Here is a 20,599-nt window from a genome sequence, read left to right on the forward strand (position 1 = left end):
GATTCTGAATACATGAAAAAGGAAAGGTCTGCAGAATGTTGTGAAAATGGGGGGGGTACATATTTCTCAGTAATGGAAGTCTCAGTTTTATGATGTAAAGTCAGTAGAACAAAATTGATTGAAGGGCATTAGGTACATGTTATGGAAAATAGTAAGGTTATTGGAGGCATTTAAACTTTTATTTAGGAAAAATATATTCAATTGCATTTTTTTGTTAAGAAAATTGAATGATATATGCAGTATATATTTTTTTGCATAAAGATAATGAGTCATTGCAGGAATATTTTTCAGTAATACGAGGTTTAAGATTTAATCTAATTAAGGGAGGTGTCCTTTATATTGAAAAAGAAAAAGGGATTCTGTTTGATCACTCCACAGTTAACTTTATGTGGCATATTTGAATTTTGTCTGGATTCTAAAGAAAGTGAATGTTAGGATTGTGTGTTCTGGGATAGAATTATTGTAGATATGTAAATGATAACAAAGAACTGGTACTCTTTTTAATAAATTCCATGGGATCTTTTACATCCAACTGAGCAGTCAGGTAGTTGGGATCTCAGTTTAACGTCTCATCTGGAGGATAGTAGACTCAGGAGCATGGCACACCCTAATGCTGCACTGCAGTGTCAGTCGTGGAAAAGTAATCTAATTACCCAAGTAAGAATGGAACTTGACAGCTCTTGGTCTTACTGGTGCAAAGGCAAGAGTGCTACCATTTGAACCATTGACACTGCAACTACTTGGCACCATGAAGCCCAGAAATTTGTCACACATGCAGAGCGGTCAGCTAATTATTTTGGAAAAAAATGTAGTGTCCAGGATTCCATTGAGAAACTACAGATACATTTATTCTTTATTTACAGGAACTTCACTGAAAAAATATGGCTTTTGTAATAATTAATGTTCCTAATAAAAAGACAGAACATAGAGATGTGTTTTTTAGTATTTTTTTCCTTCCAACCAGTGGCATATTAAGGGATGTACTATAAGGATGGGGGCCTAAGCACTCTTTCACATAATAACACAGCCTTTTAACAAGAATGCATTTAGACATGCATTGAGCTATTAAGATCAGAAACTTTACAATTCACACCATTGAGTCAGTTGGTATAACAGGCCAGTGGTGACTTGGGTGGCATTCCTCTCCTTGGTAAGACTGCCTACATCTTTGTTTAGGAACTGACTGTATAAATCATGGCTGCCTCAGGTGTCTGTACTGCACCAGTGTGTTTCATTAATGACTTTATACAGCACGTAGTGAGATTAAAGGTAGCCTCATTTGTTATTGCTTTCATTCCAGATGATGAGGTAACAGTGGGCAAGTTCTATGCCACATTCCTTATCCAGGAGCATTTCCGTAAGTTCATGAAACGGCAAGAAGAATATTATGGATATCGACCAAAGAAGAGTGCTGTTGAAATTCAGGTGTGTGACATTTAATATTTTGTGGTCTGGATACACTGTAGTGTACTCTTCCAAGCAAGTAATCTACCTGTCTGAATGCCCCATTATAGCTGTGTGGGTGAATTTTCCAAGCTTCATTAATTTACTATAATAATAGTAGATGTGCATTAGGGTTTTCTTGGGTCTGTGTTTTCTGCACCATAATCATGAGAGTCACAATACCACAATTAATTGTCAGAATCTACACAATGGATGCTAAGCTGGAAGCAGTACTGGTAGCATGGGTTTCTACCATTGTCACCTTTCTCATATTTTGCAGTTAGTTACTTGTAGCAAACATTGTTGCTGGTGTTTGAGAAGAAACATGCACTGCTGAATATTATGGAAACACAGGTGCCTGTGTTTCATAGCATTTTGTCTAGCGCTCTTGATGGACCAGCACATTCACTTTGTCTTTTCATAGACATGCACGTATTGCATAAATATATCTGTGTGTGTGTGTGTGTGTGTGTGTGTGTGTGTATATATATATATATATATATATATGGTTCCAGTTGAAAACATCGAAATTCTAAACCATCGAAATTGATATGGTCGAGACCATATCATCTAGTGTTTAGAACATCGATGTTGTCAAGGGGAAGAAAAAGGTAAGTAAAAAAGGGGGAAAGCTAGTGTTTCTGCAGGGCAGCAAGGTGCCCTGCACACTGTGTCTGTGAATGTGCCTTCTCTGTGATGGCACTGCAGACAGGGTACAGGAAATCTCCCGTTTAGCACTTCTCCATATAGCGCTAAAATGGAGATTTCCCTTTACCCCACTGTAGTGCGATCTCGGAGTTAGTATATTAAAGTTGGGGGGTGCAGGGGGGCAAAGCCCCCCCTGCATAAAATAGTTTTTAGAGTTTTTTTTCTTTTTTTTACGTTTCCTTTGAATCTTTGATGGTTTGAAACTCGATGTTCTGGTCTCGATGATCAGAATTTCGAGGTTTCAAGCTTTCGATGATTCAAAGTGGAACTATATATATATATATATATATATATATATATATATATATATATATATAAAATCTGTGTATGACTTTTGATTGAAAGCTCATTTCTCTAAATCACAAATGGTGGAACACTAATGAAAACTCGTTTTATTGAATTACAATTGATCGAAAATGGTAGCAGTTTATATACAGTATCTCGCAGAGGTTGTTAGGGATATGACTTTACATAAGTATGTCCCTATTTGTAATAGCCACCATCATCTCATACCCCTGATGTATAGTACTTTCTGTTTTTATATCAGCACCAATTCACTGTTTGTAGTGATGTTCATCATTCATGCTGCTGCAATGACCTTTACACTGTATGCGTTGTGTCTTGTCCAAGACACACCAATTGGCCAACTTACAAAAGTTCTGGTTCCCTCCAAAGCTTCCACTCTGACTGCTGATTGCTCAGTCCTGAGGACGGAAAATCGTTAGTCAGAGTTTCTTAACCTGCACTAGACAGAGGTCAACTGTTAATGCAATTGAGATTGCCATTGTGTAAGCTGTAAGATGAAATCTTTTAAAACCTTGTACATAGCATGGTTTTCAAATTGTTGATGCAAATATGAACAAGCTATATTTGATGCCTAGAGGTGTCAGCAAGAGTTAACTGCAAATGCACCTGGAGGTGTCACTCGGATGTATTAAGAAACCCAGTATTTCTTAACTACTGCCTTTTTCCTGTCTGGGACCACTATTTTGAGCTTTGAGTGTGGGGATTATTTTATCTAGAAATGTACTGCTTTTGCAAACATTTTAATTCTTTGTAAACTTTAAATGTGGGGCAATGTTTCATTTGAGGAGGGACAATGATAGAGAAATGTAGTGCTTGTGTTCACACTGACAGCTTGCTACCTTGCTTGCCATTTATTCTGTCAGACTAACTCTTACTTCTAATGAGTTTCTAACAGAATTTTAGTATCATTTACAGGTCATGTAGTCCTTATGTTAATGCTGTGACAACTTACTTGCCTTTTTTTTTTTTTTGTCGGAATAATTATACTTCTGAGGGGTTCTGACAGGATTTTAATGTACTGCTTGTATTTTTACAGGGTGTGTAGTGCCTGTGTTCATGATGTGATAAATTATCTGTTGTTTATTTCTTTCATGCTAATTTTACTTCTAAAGGGTTTCTGACAGGATTTTAGTGTACTCCTTGTGCTTACTGTGTTTTGGGATCTTTTCTGTTTAGGGGTATGTATAATTGTACTACTTGTGTAGACTTTTGGCAACCCACCTTCAAAATGCTTTCCAGCAGTCCAGACCTCATCCAACACATCCTCTTAAAGGTTCATAGGTGAATACTAGGCTAATTACCTTGAATTGCCATTTTAAAATTAGCCAGCTACTCAAGGTCAGAATCAAACCCTTTATCTTATGTCTGTGAAGTGAAGACCTTAACCGTTGTACCAAACCTGCCCCCCCCACCCTGGTCACAGCATGGATACTTACCCTGTTCCTGCTGGTGTGACTTTTAGAGTTCCTAGAAAAAATAAACAACTAACTTGAGAGCCCTTGCTGACTGAGGGCTCAGTCTGTGCCTTATCCAGTGGTGAGTGAACCTGCAGTAGCCATTTGTTGCTCCTCAGACTTCCCACTTTCCTGTCTGGTATCCTTTGGTGTAGTCCTTTTGGCCACCATAAACAGGGGTTAGTCACAGCCTTATGTGCTGTTCCAGCATCCAGAGTAGACATGGGAGAACCATCTTTTCTGGGACATGGACTTTTACTTGGGGATGCTACTGGAGGTGTTCTGGAAGGAAAGACTTCTTGTAGTTGCACAAAGATGCCTGTTAAGATAAAATAAAAGGTTAAACATTGTACACCTGGCAATATTGTATCTATGGGTAAAATGTTTTTTTTTTTTTACCTTAGCTAAGTAATTGCCTTTTTCTCTGACTTTATTGACTTCCTTCTCCTCCCATCATTATTTAAAAATCAAACTATTGCTGTTTTTTCCGGTTTCTCTCTTGAGAGTTTAGGTTTTCCCGCCAGCTTTGTAATCTTTGTTAATTGTGATTGTTGCCTAGTTTGCTGCTGCACTAGTACTGTCATTCTCTGTGCACTAAGTGTTAGGGTTTCTGTTTCAATATTTATGGTTTGGCTGTTGTTAATGGCCACTATCTTTTCAGGATGTCAGATAAAGTGTCTGGCTTTAAGAAGTCCATCTCCTGTGAGCATAAAATCCCCTCCACAGAATGCATACTCTCCTACTAAAACTGTGTCCTTGAGCAACAAAATCAAGAATTTCATCTAGTAGCACAGTGGCCTTTTAAACTGTATTGGTCCTTTTACTTATCTCTTTCAGCAGATTTGTGGCTGTTTAAGTTAAGTCACATAGTTTTTTCTCTGTCTCTTTGCCAAGTTTTCAACCTGCTTCGTTCGCCATTGCTAATGCTCTGGCTTACTCCGCTCCCCTATCCTACCTCCAATTCCCACTCATCCCTCTTACTCTACATTTACACTTACATAGCACCACCCACACATTCCTTTAACCAATACCATCAGTTCCCTTCCAGAAGAAAAACAATCAGTAGAATTATTCCCAACGAAGAATCTCTCTCAAACTGTCTTAATCCTTACTCCCTATAACTATCAAATTGCATCGCTACAACCAACCCGGTACCCTCCAAACATTTTCTAATCCTAATTTACAAAAAAGATAAAACCCAAGTTAAATAAAATGCCCTTAACTCAGATTATTTTACTATTCCTCCCTACTCTAGTAGCCTCCATCACCAATTATCAAATCCACCTCCTTCAAATACTTAACACTTCAACCAACCCTCACAAAGAGTATCAACATCTACCCAGCCTTTCTCCATAACACCGTGGGCAGGATTCACGAAGGCTTGCATGGAGTGTAAGAGACGTGTAACACTCCATGCAAGCCTCGCGATCCAGGAACAGCCCTAAACTCCGTGTAAGAGACCAGCTAAAATGTCTCTTACACGGACTGGGCATGGACATGCTAAATACCTCACTTGCAGCCGAAATGTATGCAAATGAGGTATATTAGCGATCCACGAAGCAGAAACCAGCCCGTGTAAGAGATGTTTTAGCTGCAGAAATGTACTCAGTTGACAACTGAGTAAGTTTCTGCAAATTTCACAACGGAGCCATGTCAGTTCCAAATAAAGGGTGCATATGTGTCAGGCAGCATGCCAATGGCCAAATATGTGGCCATTGGCAAGGTAACCCGATGCAAAAATAATAAAAATATAATTTTTTTTTTCGGCGCTGTACAAAACATAAAAATGAAGGTTATAAACCCACAAATGTGGGTTTTATGCAATACATGGAATGACAATGCAGGGACCAGCAGACCAAAAACAACATGGCCACCGTGTAGTGGTTGCTAAGGGGGGAAGCTGAGTGTAAGAAATGTAACTAAGCATTAGTAGGCAATCTCATGTAAATGAGGGTTAGGATACTGAATCTCACAGTCACATAGCAAATGAGCACAGTCTGAGTAGTGTAAGAGATACATAAGGGGGAGGAATAGAGTAGGAGATAGGTAACATCACAGGGGGGAATGGTAGAAAGAAATGCAGTTCATTGGAGGTCAGTGTAACATGACAGATGACAGACACAGATCAGGGAAAGAGGAGTGCCGCAAGATAAGCATGGGAAAGTCAAGAAATGGAAGGTGTACACTGTTACTTATACACAGATCAGGGAAAGAGGAGTGCCAAGATAAGCATGGGAAAGTCAAGAAATGGAAGGTGTACACTGTTACTTATACACAGATCAGGGAAAGAGGAGTGCCACAAGATAAGCATGGGAAAGTCAAGAAATGGAAGGTGTACACTGTTACTTATACACAGATCAGGGAAAGAGGAGTGCCACAAGATAAGCATGGGAAAGTCAAGAAATGGAAGGTGTACACTGTTACTTATACACAGATCAGGGAAAGAGGAGTGCCACAAGATAAGCATGGGAAAGTCAAGAAATGGAAGGTGTACACTGTTACTTATACACAGATCAGGGAAAGAGGAGTGCCACAAGATAAGCATGGGAAAGTCAAGAAATGGAAGGTGTACACTGTTACTTATACACAGATCAGGGAAAGAGGAGTGCCGCAAGATAAGCATGGGAAAGTCAAGAAATGGAAGGTGTACACTGTTACTTATACACAGATCAGGGAAAGAGGAGTGCCGCAAGATAAGCATGGGAAAGTCAAGAAATGGAAGGTGTACACTGTTACTTATACACAGATCAGGGAAAGAGGAGTGCCGCAAGATAAGCATGGGAAAGTCAAGAAATGGAAGGTGTACACTGTTACTTATACACAGATCAGGGAAAGAGGAGTGCCGCAAGATAAGCATGGGAAAGTCACGAAATGGAAGGTGTACACTGTTACTTATACACAGATCAGGGAAAGAGGAGTGCCACAAGATAAGTCTGGGAAAGTCAAGAAATGGAAGGTGTACACTGTTACTTACACTAAAGTTTCTTGCTGGGCGTGCATGCGCACGTGTGCGCACCATGAAGCACGAGTAGGGCAGTGTGCGCGTGTAAGGCAGACTGAGCATGTGGGAGCGTGTTGGTAGATGTTTAACACTGTTTGCGCTGGTGTGCGTGCGTGTAGGGCAGGCTGAGCATGTAGGAGGCTGTTGGCAGACTTGTAACACAGTTTGCGCGGGTGTGCGTGCGTTTTAACCCGAATAAGTAGATTCTGAACCGTGTAAGCACGTGTGCGCGTGTGTAAGCCACTGTGAGCGTGTTTCTGCTAGTATGCACGTTGCTCCCCCCTGAGGAAACAGAAAGGAAAAAGGAAGCAACAGAATTAGTAGGAAGCTAGCAAGGATTACTGCTGAAGCTAGCAGGTGAAAACAATTAGAAGCAGGCAATTACACAGGCAGAATAGTAGCCCAGCCCAGCACTTAAAACTCTGCAAACTGTAGTGCAGGATGTTTCTCTTAAGAGACACTGCAAGACAGGAGTAAGCTAATAGAAGTGAAAACTGAAAAAGCTTCACTCAGAGCAGAAATGTTAGGGGCTGCCATAGCTGTCATAATGAGACATAGGCGACTTGCTGAGGGTGGTGACAATGCAGATGGTGCCAGACAACCCACACTGAGGAGACGGAGAAGAGTGTACAGGCCCAGGGTCACCTACCACGGGTTACATGAGCTGGAGATAGTAGAGCTATAGAGTGGACAGAGAGCTCCTGCAGCAAATAGTTGAGCTGTGCAGGCCACGCCTCACACACAGAACCAACAGAGGGGAACCCATCCCAGTGGAAACCAAGGTATGTGTTGGCGTAAGAATACTAGCAACAGGTACCTTCCAGAGACCAACTGGCGATATGATGGGGATATCACAGGCATCAGCCTCCAGAGTACTGCACCAGTTCCTGGATGCCATGTCAGCACATGTCGGTGATCATGTATATTTCCCCAATGCCCGTGAGGTATTGGCCAGCAATATGCGTCTCTTCCAGCAAATAGTGGAATACCCTGAGGTAGTGGGTGCAATAGACTGCATGCACATACGCATCAAAGCACCAGCCGGTGAGCGGGGTAGGGCCTACATTAACCGCAAGGGCTTCCCCTTCATCAGCTGCCAGGTCGTGTGTGATGCCCAGGGCATAATAATGAATGTGTGTGCTGGCTGCCCTGGGAGTTACCATGATTCCCACATCTGGCATTTGACGTAGCTGTACCAGACATTTGCCAATGGGGACATCCCACACGGATACCTAGTGGGAGATGCAGGTTATGCACTGGAGCCGTGGCTGATGACACCCATCAGAAACGCACACACACCTGAACAGGAACGCCATAATGAGGCACACACACAAACACGTAATGTAATAGAGCGTGTGTTTGGGCTGCTCAAGTCATGGTTCCGGTGTCTGGACACATCTGGTGGAGCCTTGCAGTACACACCAACTACATGTACCCAAATTGTCATGGTATATGCTGTGCTACATAATATGATCTTGCAAAAACAGCTGCAGCAGGATCAGCATAGGGCCGGGCCAAACAGCCCCCCCACTATTGCCAAGCCAATCACAGGCAGAGCGTGACTCGGAGGAGAAACAACCTGAGCCTGCCCCAGTAGGCAGAAGGAGGCGTGCCCAGTATGCCCTGGCCTTGGCAAAGAGGCAACGCATAGCACATACACTGGCTCAGTAGGAACCCTGGGAATGATACCCCCTCTGACTCACTCAAATAATAACATGGATGCCTAAAATGACATGACCTGCTCACAAACATGTACAGGGAAGTGTAATATGCGCATCCGACAGAGGCAGCCCTGCAGCACCACCTGAGGCATGAATGCCATGTGTTAAGTAATGTAACACCATGTACTATATGCACACCTGAGCACCCTGACTAACATCCACCCTCACCAAGCATGAAGCCACAAAATGACGATGGGATGATCAAGTGCAATAACTGCCTGAAGTAATGCAGTTAGTCAAAGGGGAGCCAATGTGTTTCAGGCTGGGAAGACATGCGGAGCATGACATGATGCACCACCTGCTAGGGGTGGCGTGCACCTATCATTCCATGCCCCATGGATACTGGCAAAGGCTGTCAGTACCCACAGCATGCCCTGAATAGGTAAGTCTCAAAACACAAACCCACCTTCATAGGTACCACAAGGGATAGGAACCTAGATGTAATGCTACCCAATGCCAGAAGTCTAAACAGCAAGATGTGTGCAGTGTAAATGCACACAGTATGGAGAATGTAGATATCAGTCCTGTAATAGAGAACTGGGTCAAGGCTCACATCAGCACCCTAACACTACCAGGTCACACCTCATACTGTGCTGTACAGGAGCAAAACATGGAACAAGCTACAAAAGGAGGGCGACTAGCAATAAATGTCAAGGATAACCACACCCCCATGTTGGTACCACAACAAGAAGCAGCATGGATTAGCCATGGTCAAATACCAATGGCTAAAACCGCCTCCCAGTATATAGCCTGCTGCAGACTACTGTCCTAATACCAGGAACTGCACCTGGCCTATGTTGGAATACATGAATATATCAAGCCCCAAAACAACATTATATTGCTTGAGTGAAAATACCCAGACATACACCAGGAGCATTATACTAGCACCAACACAGTCGGAGAAAAGTTCCCAGAATCCATAAACCAAAATGCCCAGGAACAACGTACCACTCCCACAAGAGGGGTAAGCATACTGGATGTGATAATCAGCAACATGTGTACTGGATGGCAAGATGAGAAGTGTATCCTTCACTGGTAAGACCAGACCATAGAGTAATCACACTGGATATACACATCCCAACCCCAGTCCCTGGCCAGAATACCACAGTGAAAAACATGTGTAAAGCATAGGTTGCAGCCCTCCAAACCGATGTGGAATCCACGAAAGGCCCTGTGCAAGTGCAGAATATGGGACACACCGCAGAATATGTTATACAGGCATTCCATGAACACAGCCAGGAATGCTTGGAGTATGCAATCACAAATAACAACAACACACAATGCCATACATGCAGGCATCTGGCATGCTGGACTCCAGCCATTACCAAACCATGCAAGAGAATGAGGAAGCTACCACATGATAGAGCAAACATAAAAAGCGAAGTAATCACTGACCAGTAGTATGGCAATAACATATGTCCACACATACAATCCACTAAATCCAGCCACAACAAGTAGAATCTGTGAATCCAGAGGCAATGTGACACCTGTCCCAAGTACACAGACAACCACAACTCCCCCCAATAAATACAAATATATGTGATAGATGCAACCATGTATCCAAACCAGAGGTTGAGCTCCCCCAACTCAGTACTGTCAAAACTAGTCAGGAGGAGAAGGTAACCACATACACCACAAACCCAGTCCCACATAGACCTACCACAACTGTAAACCAAACACATAAACACAGACAAACATTCCCGGAGGCCCTAATTACAAACACACCACACCAACAGAAGCCTCCAAAGCAGATCACAAGCAACCACAACCTCCAAACATAGCACATGCAACACATAGTACACAAAGCTGGTGTGCCAAACAGTCACAGGCCAGAAGGAGAAACAACATGCCTGATACAGTTGTAATAGGTGTCTGTATAGGCAGACACACTGCTGTCCCACTCACCAGACTGAACAAGGGAAAGGGTAGAGTAAGCTGCCTGTAGGCTGCCACAAAATGCCACATAACACAAGTATGCAGGTCACCCCAAAGCAAGCAGAAATATGATGCACTCAATGTCCATGCTGGTGTGAATGACCTGAGATGTACCTCCCTGGTCTACATGAAAAGAGACATGGATGAGCTCTCTGAGTATGTACCCCAGGCCGGTATGACACTGGCCGTGTGCAGCATCCAACCCTCACCAAGAATGATGCCACAGTACAAACACAGAATGATCATGTTTAACAGCTGGCACAGTTACAGCTGTCAGTCCAAGAGGGTCTAATGTCTGTCTGCTTGAGATGTCAAGCATGACAAGCCATGCTGCTGTTCCAGGGATGGCTTGCACCTGTTACCCCTGTGCGTCTGGATACTGGATAAGGCCTTTGCCACCTCCATAGAGCCGTATATAGGCAAGGCCAAAAAGACTACCCACCACCCTAGAAAACATAAGTGGTAAGAAACATAAGGGTAATCATAAGGGTAATGCTGACCAATGCCAGATGTGTAAACTGCAATATGCATGCCCCTGAGGCACTTCCCATTATGGAGAACATCGATGTCTGTGCAGTGACAGAAGCCTGCTGCAAGCCTAGTGATAGCACACCAGCACTACCAGGTTATACCACATATCATGCGTTACGGCCCCAACACCTGGACCAAAACATCAAAGGAGGGGGAGTATCCATATGCAGCACAGACACCCATACGGCCAGGTAACTGACAATGCACAAAGCAGCGGAGACACCCATGTGCACCTAAGTGTAGTCAAAACTGCTGTACAGTCTGTAGCATGCGACAGACCACACTCTCACACAAGAACTCCACCCAGACATCCTGAAGACACTGGACAGTATGAATGTCCCACCAAATACCAGACAAGGTACACACAAATTACCACATAGGTGGCAAACCATTATGTATGCAAGGAGTAATCAGGGTCCTAGGGACACAAGTTGACAGTAATCTGTCATGTGACACTCACAATGCCAATGTGGCCAGGAAGATTGTCGATATTGGACACCGTATCATGAAAGGATTCCCATCTACATCAACAGAGGTCACTGTGCTGCTGTACTGTTCCCTTATCAGACCCATAATCTAGTACAATGACTCATATGGGATGTACCGGACGTGACACCTGCAGCGGTTCGGAAGACCTCATAGTTACCCCACCAAGAGGATAAAGGGTGTGAAATATATGTCATATGCTGCCTGGCTGTAGACACCCCAGCTGAATGCAGTCACAGACCGCCTACACAGAGGCATTGTATGTCTGTTGTACAAGGCCATGTCCAACACAGGAGTAATGGACATGCTCCACCACAGGAAATCAAAGCCATTGGAGCTGTGAGAGTGACAGATGTCAGCCTCAACACATAATGAAATAGGATGTGCTGGAGGGACAGATACATAACCCAGAGGCTCCCCACACCCAGAAACAGGATCCCAATCCATGTTAGGCAGAGCCCCTCACTGACACCCCTCAACAGGAATATTGCCAAGTGGATGGATGATCGTACATGTTTACTGGGGGTCTTCACTGTGTCACGACCAGACAGAGGCACAGTAAAGAAAGTCATAAATGGCCATAATAGTCACATAGCAATGGGCGGCGAAAGACACACACACTCTGGCTAGGCTTACTAATGCCCTAGGGTGGATAGCCTAGTATGAACCCATGAACCTATGAAGATACAAATTGTACAGGACACTAAGGATAATCACAAGGCTTACTTAACTGATGGTAGGAACCATGTTGGGCATCCACAGATATGCTCCGAATCACACAGATATTACAAACAACATACCAAACACACACACATATTGCCAACATACAACCTGACAGGTGCAGGGCAAACACCCCCCCCCCCAGAATGCAAAATATCTATCCCAGCAGACTGCTGGTCCCCTGACATTGCAGATGCTGAGGTAACAGCCATCATCTGCAAAGCAAAACACACAGCAGTAAAGGTATGTGATGGTGTCCTGGGCTGAGGCCAACATGGACTCCAAGAATAATGGAATGCCAAATCACACTACTTCCCAATGTCAGCCTTACCACAGGATATGTACCCAAAGAGCAGTGTACAACAACAGTGGTCCTTCACAACAAAGGTGTTGCCTGAATGGATACTGCAAACTACCACCCCAGGATCCTGACAAGCGTGGTCTGCACAGCTATGGAAAGGATCAGTATGTACCGCAGACAGAAAGCTATTGTGGACCTACTGATACTGGACCCTACACAGTGTGGCTGTCATAACTGCAGATCCTGCCCCTAAACATGTTTGACCCATTTGAAGCAGTCATTAAGGTCAATGATGAGGGCAATGTGGTCCACACAGCGTAGCTGGACCGTGCATATGCTTCTAGACAATACCCTACGAGTTCAGTATGGATATGTTCACCAGCTTAAATATATACCCCTATGTCAGTAGAGGGGTTGCAAACCAGACCAAGGACAGAACTGACATGGTCAGACATGCCGCATCCATGTCAGACTACAAAGAAGATATGAGTGGCATCCCACAAGGCCTGGTCCTGCCCCCCCCCCCCGTTCTGTATATATGTCCCATAGGTATAGGCCAACATGGAAGGACTGTGACTGAACATGTATGCAGAGGAGTACAAACAGCCCACCATATCCGACCCCCAGCTGACACAAGCAACCCACAAAAGGGCCACCTACAAACAGACAACTGGAGCCATAGCCATGTCAGCAAGCTAATTGCAGAACTGTGTATAGACAACCACCGTGGATATACAGTAAGTGCCCACAAATTACCACACAGGTGTTAACCCATTACGTACCTAACATGTAATGAGAGACCTGGGGACAAAAGGTGATAGATATCCTGCACTGGACAAACATGTGGCTGTAGTGTTCGCAGAAACATACTATATACCCACCCAAACATGAAGGTTGGCAGATGTAGATAAGGGGAGGTCACTGTGGCTCTGCAGTCATCCTCCATCATCGTCACAATTGACTACAATAGCCCCTGTGGGATATACCTCAGCAGACACCTCCATCAACTGTAAAGTCCACAACAGTACCCCACCAGGAGTAGCAAAGAGCATGAACAGATGCCATGTGTTTCCTGAGTAAACAAACTGCAGCCCCACACACTGCCATACTGCCCAGCTACAGGCAAGCTGTGCCTGATGTATGAAGCCATGTCCAACCTGGAATCAATGAACATGCTGCACCTTGTACAATCTGAATGGCAGTGAGCTATGCACATGAGAGACCTGAACCCCAGCACTGACATACATAGGACAAGCTGTACAGAATGATCCATAACACAGAAGGCACCCCACTCTTCAGTAAACTCCCGGTACAGGTCAGCCAGAGAGTCACCTATCGACACCCCTCAAGAGGAATCCTGATGAGTGGATGGGAGATGGTAGGCTAACCCTGGGTATCACTGTTATGTCAGAGGTAGACGGAGGCACAGTATACTAACCATGACATATCTCATGGCAAACTCCAGTTACAATGTGTGTCGAAGGACAAACACACCCTGTGACTAGCATCAGAAATGGCCTAGGGAACATCGCTAGTGTTTGCCAATGTCCACCCATGTTGTGGAATACACTACCAATGTTGGACGAGCCTGCTGTAGGTAGTCCATATCTGAACATAATGCAACATGGTCATATGTGCACAACTGGCCCCTACACAGTCTGTTGTGCTCACTATGAAGATGTCAAGCAGTCATAGGACTAAAGCCCAGGATACTGTCCACCACAGTGAAAGTACTGAACCAGTACACTATACGGTACTACAGAGTTAGGTCATTATGAAAGTATGTTGACAACTGTCTGCAAAGTATCCCATGCAATCCCTGCAGGCACAGTATAATCCCTGTTGTGGCAGACACGAAGCAGTTGGCCAGTTAGTACACAACATGACACCCAACACACAACCATAAACGTGGGATATTGTTGAAGTTCACACACACCCAAATATGTGGTGGACTTCAGAGTGCAACATATGGAAAGCTCACACTGGGCATGCTCGCACACTTTGATAAATGAGGCATATGTCAGACAACATGCCATGGAAAGGCTGAACTGGGCATGCTCACACACTTAGGCCATATCTCCGTTTAGCAGTTGGCCACACACATCTGGTATTTGTACGTGTCAGTCCAGGAACCAACCACAACACAGCAATCTGCCCAGTGCACACAGTAAATGACTACAGAGACATAAGTGATATAGTGGATCGCCGTCATATGCAAACATCTTCCACAGATACACAAGTTAGTCATAGGAACAGGGAATGCTATGGCAATAAAGACCTGCAAACAGTAGAACAGCACAACAAATATTGTGCATCCGACAATTGAACATATGGGTGTAGAGGTCAATACTAGGCTTGTTGCCCTATGGAATGACAGCTCAGCCAGAGTGTGCTTGGCATCTGCATCCCCAGTACAGTAGGCTACTGTGCCACTGTAAAGTAGGTCACATAAGGCAACGTGTGAGGCTAGTGAGCTGTGCCTCTGTCAAGCAGGGGCACAGTGGAGATCCCAGGGTTTGAATGTGCTAAGCCACAGCCATGTTGTCGGAGTGTGCTGGAAGAGGGTTGCTGAGGATCTCTAACAGTAAGTGGCCGTCAATAACAGACTGAGGGGAGCCCTATCTGCATTCCCTGGACAATTCCACTGTCAACACTGTGTTGTGATGATTATGTGTGAATGAAGTGCCGTGCCGGAACTGTTCACAGATGTCCTCCTTCTGTGGGCTACAGCTCTGCAATGTATTAGCTCACTCTGTCTGTTGTACGGCTCATATATGGCTGGTGTACACCTGACAGGTGTCTTGTTGTGGAGCAGTCATGGGTATATGTGGGATAGCATGATCAATGCAGACCGTACACATGCTCATAGAATGCAATTGTCAAGGATTATGCTGAGTGGCCAGTATAGTCCCCCAGCATGGGTCCTCTGAAGTCGTCCACCCCAGTCTTCACAAGTGTAGAGTCTGCTTGTGCTAAATACAGTTTGTGTGCAGTGACAACCTTGCCTGGAGGTGGAGATGGGATATGGATGTCCAGGGAAAGGTGGACATGGGCAGATATCAACAATGGTGGTCTACCTCCGGTGTGGAACAGTGAGTACCCACGTTGCAGATGGACAGGTGCAATATGTATTAACCCATGTGGCTGTGGTGTGTGGTTCTGCCATAGCACATGGACCCACAAATCGTAGTGGCTGTAGGGTAAAGTGGTAGAGGCCTGAGTAGTTCTCACACACAATATGCCTGTACCTGATGTTAACAACTGGAATGGTGTATGTGAACACCTGCATATCCCGGCACTGTTCCCAGGGAAGCTAAGTGTGTGTTCTGGATGTGGGTGTGGTGTTCTGGACTGGTTGTGTTGTGTGTTACAGGTCCTGTGGTCACAAAGCATGGTATAGAACATAACCTGCCAGTGCGATGTGCATATCTGACCTTGACGTAGGTGGCTGCAAATGCATATATATGCTATCCCCCACCTGACAGGTAGTACTACATGTACATACCTCTGTAGAAATAAAGATGTCAGCACCCTATAAATACTGCAGGTGCAGAACAGATGCCCAGTAATTCGGATAGTGCGCTCTGCTAATGCGTCTCCCTCAAGTGTCATAATATAGTTAGGTAGGGGTTTGAATCCTGCAAATGCTCAGTGTGTGTGGGGGGGTGAGTGGGGTTTGTGTGTGTGAAAGTCTGTGTGAGGGAAATGTCCCTTTTGGCAACTGGGAAAACACACTACAGAATACACATTCCCCTTTCTAAACACTGATGATGTCAGCACCCTATAAGTACAGCAGGAGAAGGGAAACCTCCCAGTAATGCGAATAGCATGCTCTGCTAATGCATCCGTCTCGAGTGTCATAACATAGTTAGGTAGGGGTTTGAATCCTGCAAATGCTCAGTGTGTGTGGAGGGGGTTAGTGTGTGTGCAAGTCTGTATGAAAGAAATATCCATTTTGGCAACTAGGAGAACACACTACAGGATGCACATTCCCCTTTCTAAACACTGATGATGTCAGCACGCTATAAGTACAGCAGGAGAAGGGAAACCTCCCAGTAATGCAAATAGCGCCCTCTGCTAATGCATCCGTCTCGAGTGTCATAACATAGTTAGGTAGGGGTTTGAATCCTCCATATGCTCAGTGTGTGTGGAGGGGGTTAGTGTGTGTGCAAGTCTGTATGAAAGAAATATCCATTTTGGCAACTAGGAGAACACACTACAGGATGCACATTCCCCTTTCTAAACACTGATGATGTCAGCACCCTATAAGTACAGCAGGAGAAGGGAAACCTCCCAGTAATGCGAATAGCGCTCTGCTAATGCGTCCGTCTCGAGTGTCATAACATAGTTAGGTAGGGGTTTGAATCCTGCAAATGCTCAGTGTGTGTGGAGGGGGTTAGTGTGTGTGCAAGTCTGTATGAAAGAAATATCCCTTTTGGCAACTAGGAGAACACACTACAGGATGCACATTCCCCTTTCTAAACACTGATGATGTCAGCACCCTATAAGTACAGCAGGAGAAGGGAAACCTCACAGTAATGCGAATAGCGCACCCTGCTAATGCGTCTGTCTCGAGTGTCATAACATAGTTAGGTAGGGGTTTGAATCCTGCAACTGCCCAGTGTGTGTGGAGGGAGGTTAGTGTGTGTGCAAGTCTGTGTGAGGGAGATGTCCCTTTTGGCATCTGTGAAAGCACTCTACAGGATGCACATTCCCCTATCTCAGCACGGATGATGTCAGCACCCTATAAGTACAGCAGGAGAAGAGAAACCTCCCAGTAATTTGAATAGCGCACTCTGCTAATGCATCTCTCCCAAGTGTCATAATATAGTTAGGTAGGAGTTTGAAACCTGTAAATGGCATGTGTGTGTGTTTGGATGTGGGGACTCTGTGTGTGTGTGTGTGTGTGTGTGCAATTCTGTATGAAAAACATGTGCTTTTTTGAAATCAGGAGATCACACTACATGATGCACATTACCCTTTCCAAACAGTGATGATGTCAGCACCCTATACATACAGCTGGAGAAAAGACATCTACCAGTAATCAGAATAGCGCAATCTGCTACAGCGTCACTCTCAAATGCCATAACATATTTAGGTAGGGGTTTGAAACCTGCAAGTGGCAAGTGTGTGTGTGTTTGGATGTGGGGAGTTTCTGTGTGTGCAATTCTGTATGAAAAACATGTTAGTTTTGGCAATCAGGAGATCACACTACCTGATGCACATTACCCTTTCAAAACACTGATGATGTCAGCACCCTATAAGTACAGCCAGAGAAGAGGGACCATCTAGTAATCTGAATAGTGTGCTTCACTAATGCGTTTCTCTCACGTGTCGTGACTTAGTTAGGTAGGGGTATGAATCCTACAAATGGCAAGTGTGCGTGTGTGTGTGTGGGGGTAGTAGGGTGTGTGTAAATGCAAGTGTGAGAGAACAGATCCTTTTGGCAAATACTACAATACACCAGATGCTGCATATTCCCCCAGTAAACACAGGGGATGTCACCACACTATCAGCACAGCCAAACAGGGCTAGTTGGCCAGTAATGCCAATAGTGCGCTCTGCTACTGGGTCTATTACCATTGTCAGAGTACAGATAGGTATGTTTTGGTAACCCACAACTGCCACGTGTGGTTGTGTCACACATTATGACCTTGTGTGGGTCTTTGTGTATAACAATGCATGCCATTGCCTAAACCAGCAATGGCATTGCACACATGATGTATGTGTGTGACACATACACATAAATACCTGTGACCTGCAGTAGTTACCATGTCTGACACATGCCTCGAGTGGATAAATGTTATTTGCAATGCATAACAATATGACTGTGTCTTACCGTGCAGGGGCCGCACGCAGTATGTGTCTATACAGTGTGGGTGTATATGGTAAAATACCTACAGCAGGGGATACACATCTGGTCTGGGCCATATTGTCTACATGTAGTTGATGTACAGGTGCTGCATGTTCCCACCTGTTGTGGGAGTGGTAAAATGTCATTCCACTGCAATTCAGTGACCACATGCTGTGAACCCTTCAACTAGTGTGTTGTAGCTACAGTAATGCTCACGCACAATGTTTGGCTGGATGCAGTCCAGCCATATAAAGACAGTTCTTGAGACTGTCATATTGCCAGTGTTGTTATGGAGGATAGGTGGTTTTCCTGTGTATGGGAGGGTTGTGTGTGCCAGGCTATGAACCAGATGGCAGTCCGACACACTGTTAGCTGCACATGAATAGGCCCTGATGCTTTGTGCTGTGCCAACAACCTGGAGGTGTGTGTATCTGTGGTGCCTTGGGATACCACCCCCCCTGTCCATGTGTGTTACATGTGTAGGGGACGACAGGCATGGTATGAGGCATAACCTGGCAGTGATGGGTTGCACCTGTGAGCCATGAATCAGGACTCTGGTACTGCACAGACATTGCAGTTCACCGTGCTGAGGACAGTGTCCAGTGCATGCATCTTGCGGTGTACACTGCTGGTGTTGTGTAGCAGCACTGTTAGTGTCCTAACCTGTGTGATACCCACGGAGGTGGCTATGTAATCCGTGTCCTGCAGCATAAGGCAGTATGTGTGTATCAAGGAGCTTCGCCAATATACATCAGGCCATGGGTGTCACGTGCAAGCTGCCACTTGCACATCATTGTGGCTTCCATAGCATGTAAGCACACGTTGACAGCCAGCGGATACCCTATGAATGACATTGGAGACTGAGCAGAATGTAGACATACAACACCCTTCCTACATATAGTGATAGCATACCTGGTGAGGGTATGTTGGCAACCAAGATCAGGCTCATACTGGCCCGTGCCACATGCTGAGAGATCCATTCTATGTTCCCTATCATGTAGTCCAGGGAGGTATGTCTCAGGTCATCCATAGTGGCATGGTCAATGACTGAGTCATATGTGTCCATGCCTCTGACTGACCTGTATGCATGTGTTTTCTGGTGGACCATAGTGCCCCTGAGGCATATCACTGTGACCTTCACCATATACAGCCTGTTGAGCGGGACCCCAGTGCAGCACCCAAGACAGGTACCTGACACATCTGTAGCAGGTGTGTCGTGTAGCCCTACAGGCTGTGAGTGTGTGGCACACGGGATGTGTGTGCCATGTGTGGCATGTGCTCTGTTCCGACGTAACATATGCCTGTGTGCCAGCTGCGGAGGTGTGTGATGCTCAGGCAGGATGCTATTCTGAGTCCCCACGTATGCCCCTGTGTGTTCAGCATGCTGTCAGTGCGTGTCTATGTCTGACTTGTATTGTAGTCACTGTAGTATGACATGCCATCTGACAGGGTATGGCATTACTGGGTTCAGAGAGCTCAGTCCCCAGATTGGCTATGTGGTGGCATCCCACACATGTGTTGTACGTTCCTGGCCAAGGGTGATGGCTGACTGCATACATGTGGCAGCTGTGACATTGCCACATGACTCACATAAACCACAACTGGACCATAGAGGTGATTCACAGGTTACCTTTGCACATGCTACCCTAGTAGTGTGATTGCCATGGTGAGTACCAACACATAGGGCCAATGGGGAACAACATACTGAAGGTGTGTATGTGTGGGGGTACTGCTACTGTTTCATAGCACTGGCATATATGACTGCACACATGGGTAAATGCCAGGTAAGACATGTGGAATGTGTCACAGGCAACGTACATGCGAACAGGATGGACAGTGACGTTCTGTCATGTGTAAACTTGACATACGTATTGTACGCTATGCAGATGTCACTAGGAGTCCACAGAAGCACTGTAACTCTGCATTGCAGGTGGAAGCAGTGTTCCAGGGAACCCCAAGCGAACATGCATGCAAACAAAGCTACAGTAAGCAGGGCTGGAAGTAGTTCATTGTACAACAAAGACGGGATAACACTAACAGTAAGTAACAGTGCAAATATGTAGGCACTATCAACATGTACCCAGGAATGCACAGCGCAGATGCCCATGGTAGAACTGATATTATGTCATAGTTAATTGT

At 45.0% G+C, this 20,599-nt stretch overlaps 1 protein-coding gene across 3 annotated transcripts in view; it reads left to right on the forward strand.

Annotated features, from left to right (window-relative positions):
- The window catches only part of CACNA1S (calcium voltage-gated channel subunit alpha1 S), a 3,469,037-nt gene that overhangs the window by 2,904,151 nt on the left and 544,287 nt on the right, over positions 1–20,599 (forward strand). For all 3 annotated transcript variants that reach the window (XM_044076603.1, XM_044076604.1, XM_044076605.1), the window contains one exon: positions 1,301–1,425. In XM_044076603.1, coding sequence (XP_043932538.1) covers positions 1,301–1,425 — 125 coding nt within the window. The remainder of the gene's footprint in view (positions 1–1,300; positions 1,426–20,599) is intronic.

Source organism: Protopterus annectens, chromosome 7.part0 (genome assembly GCF_019279795.1).
Source record: "Protopterus annectens isolate FY-2018-M chromosome 7.part0, PAN1.0, whole genome shotgun sequence".
NCBI classification, from domain to species: domain Eukaryota; kingdom Metazoa; phylum Chordata; order Ceratodontiformes; family Protopteridae; genus Protopterus; species Protopterus annectens.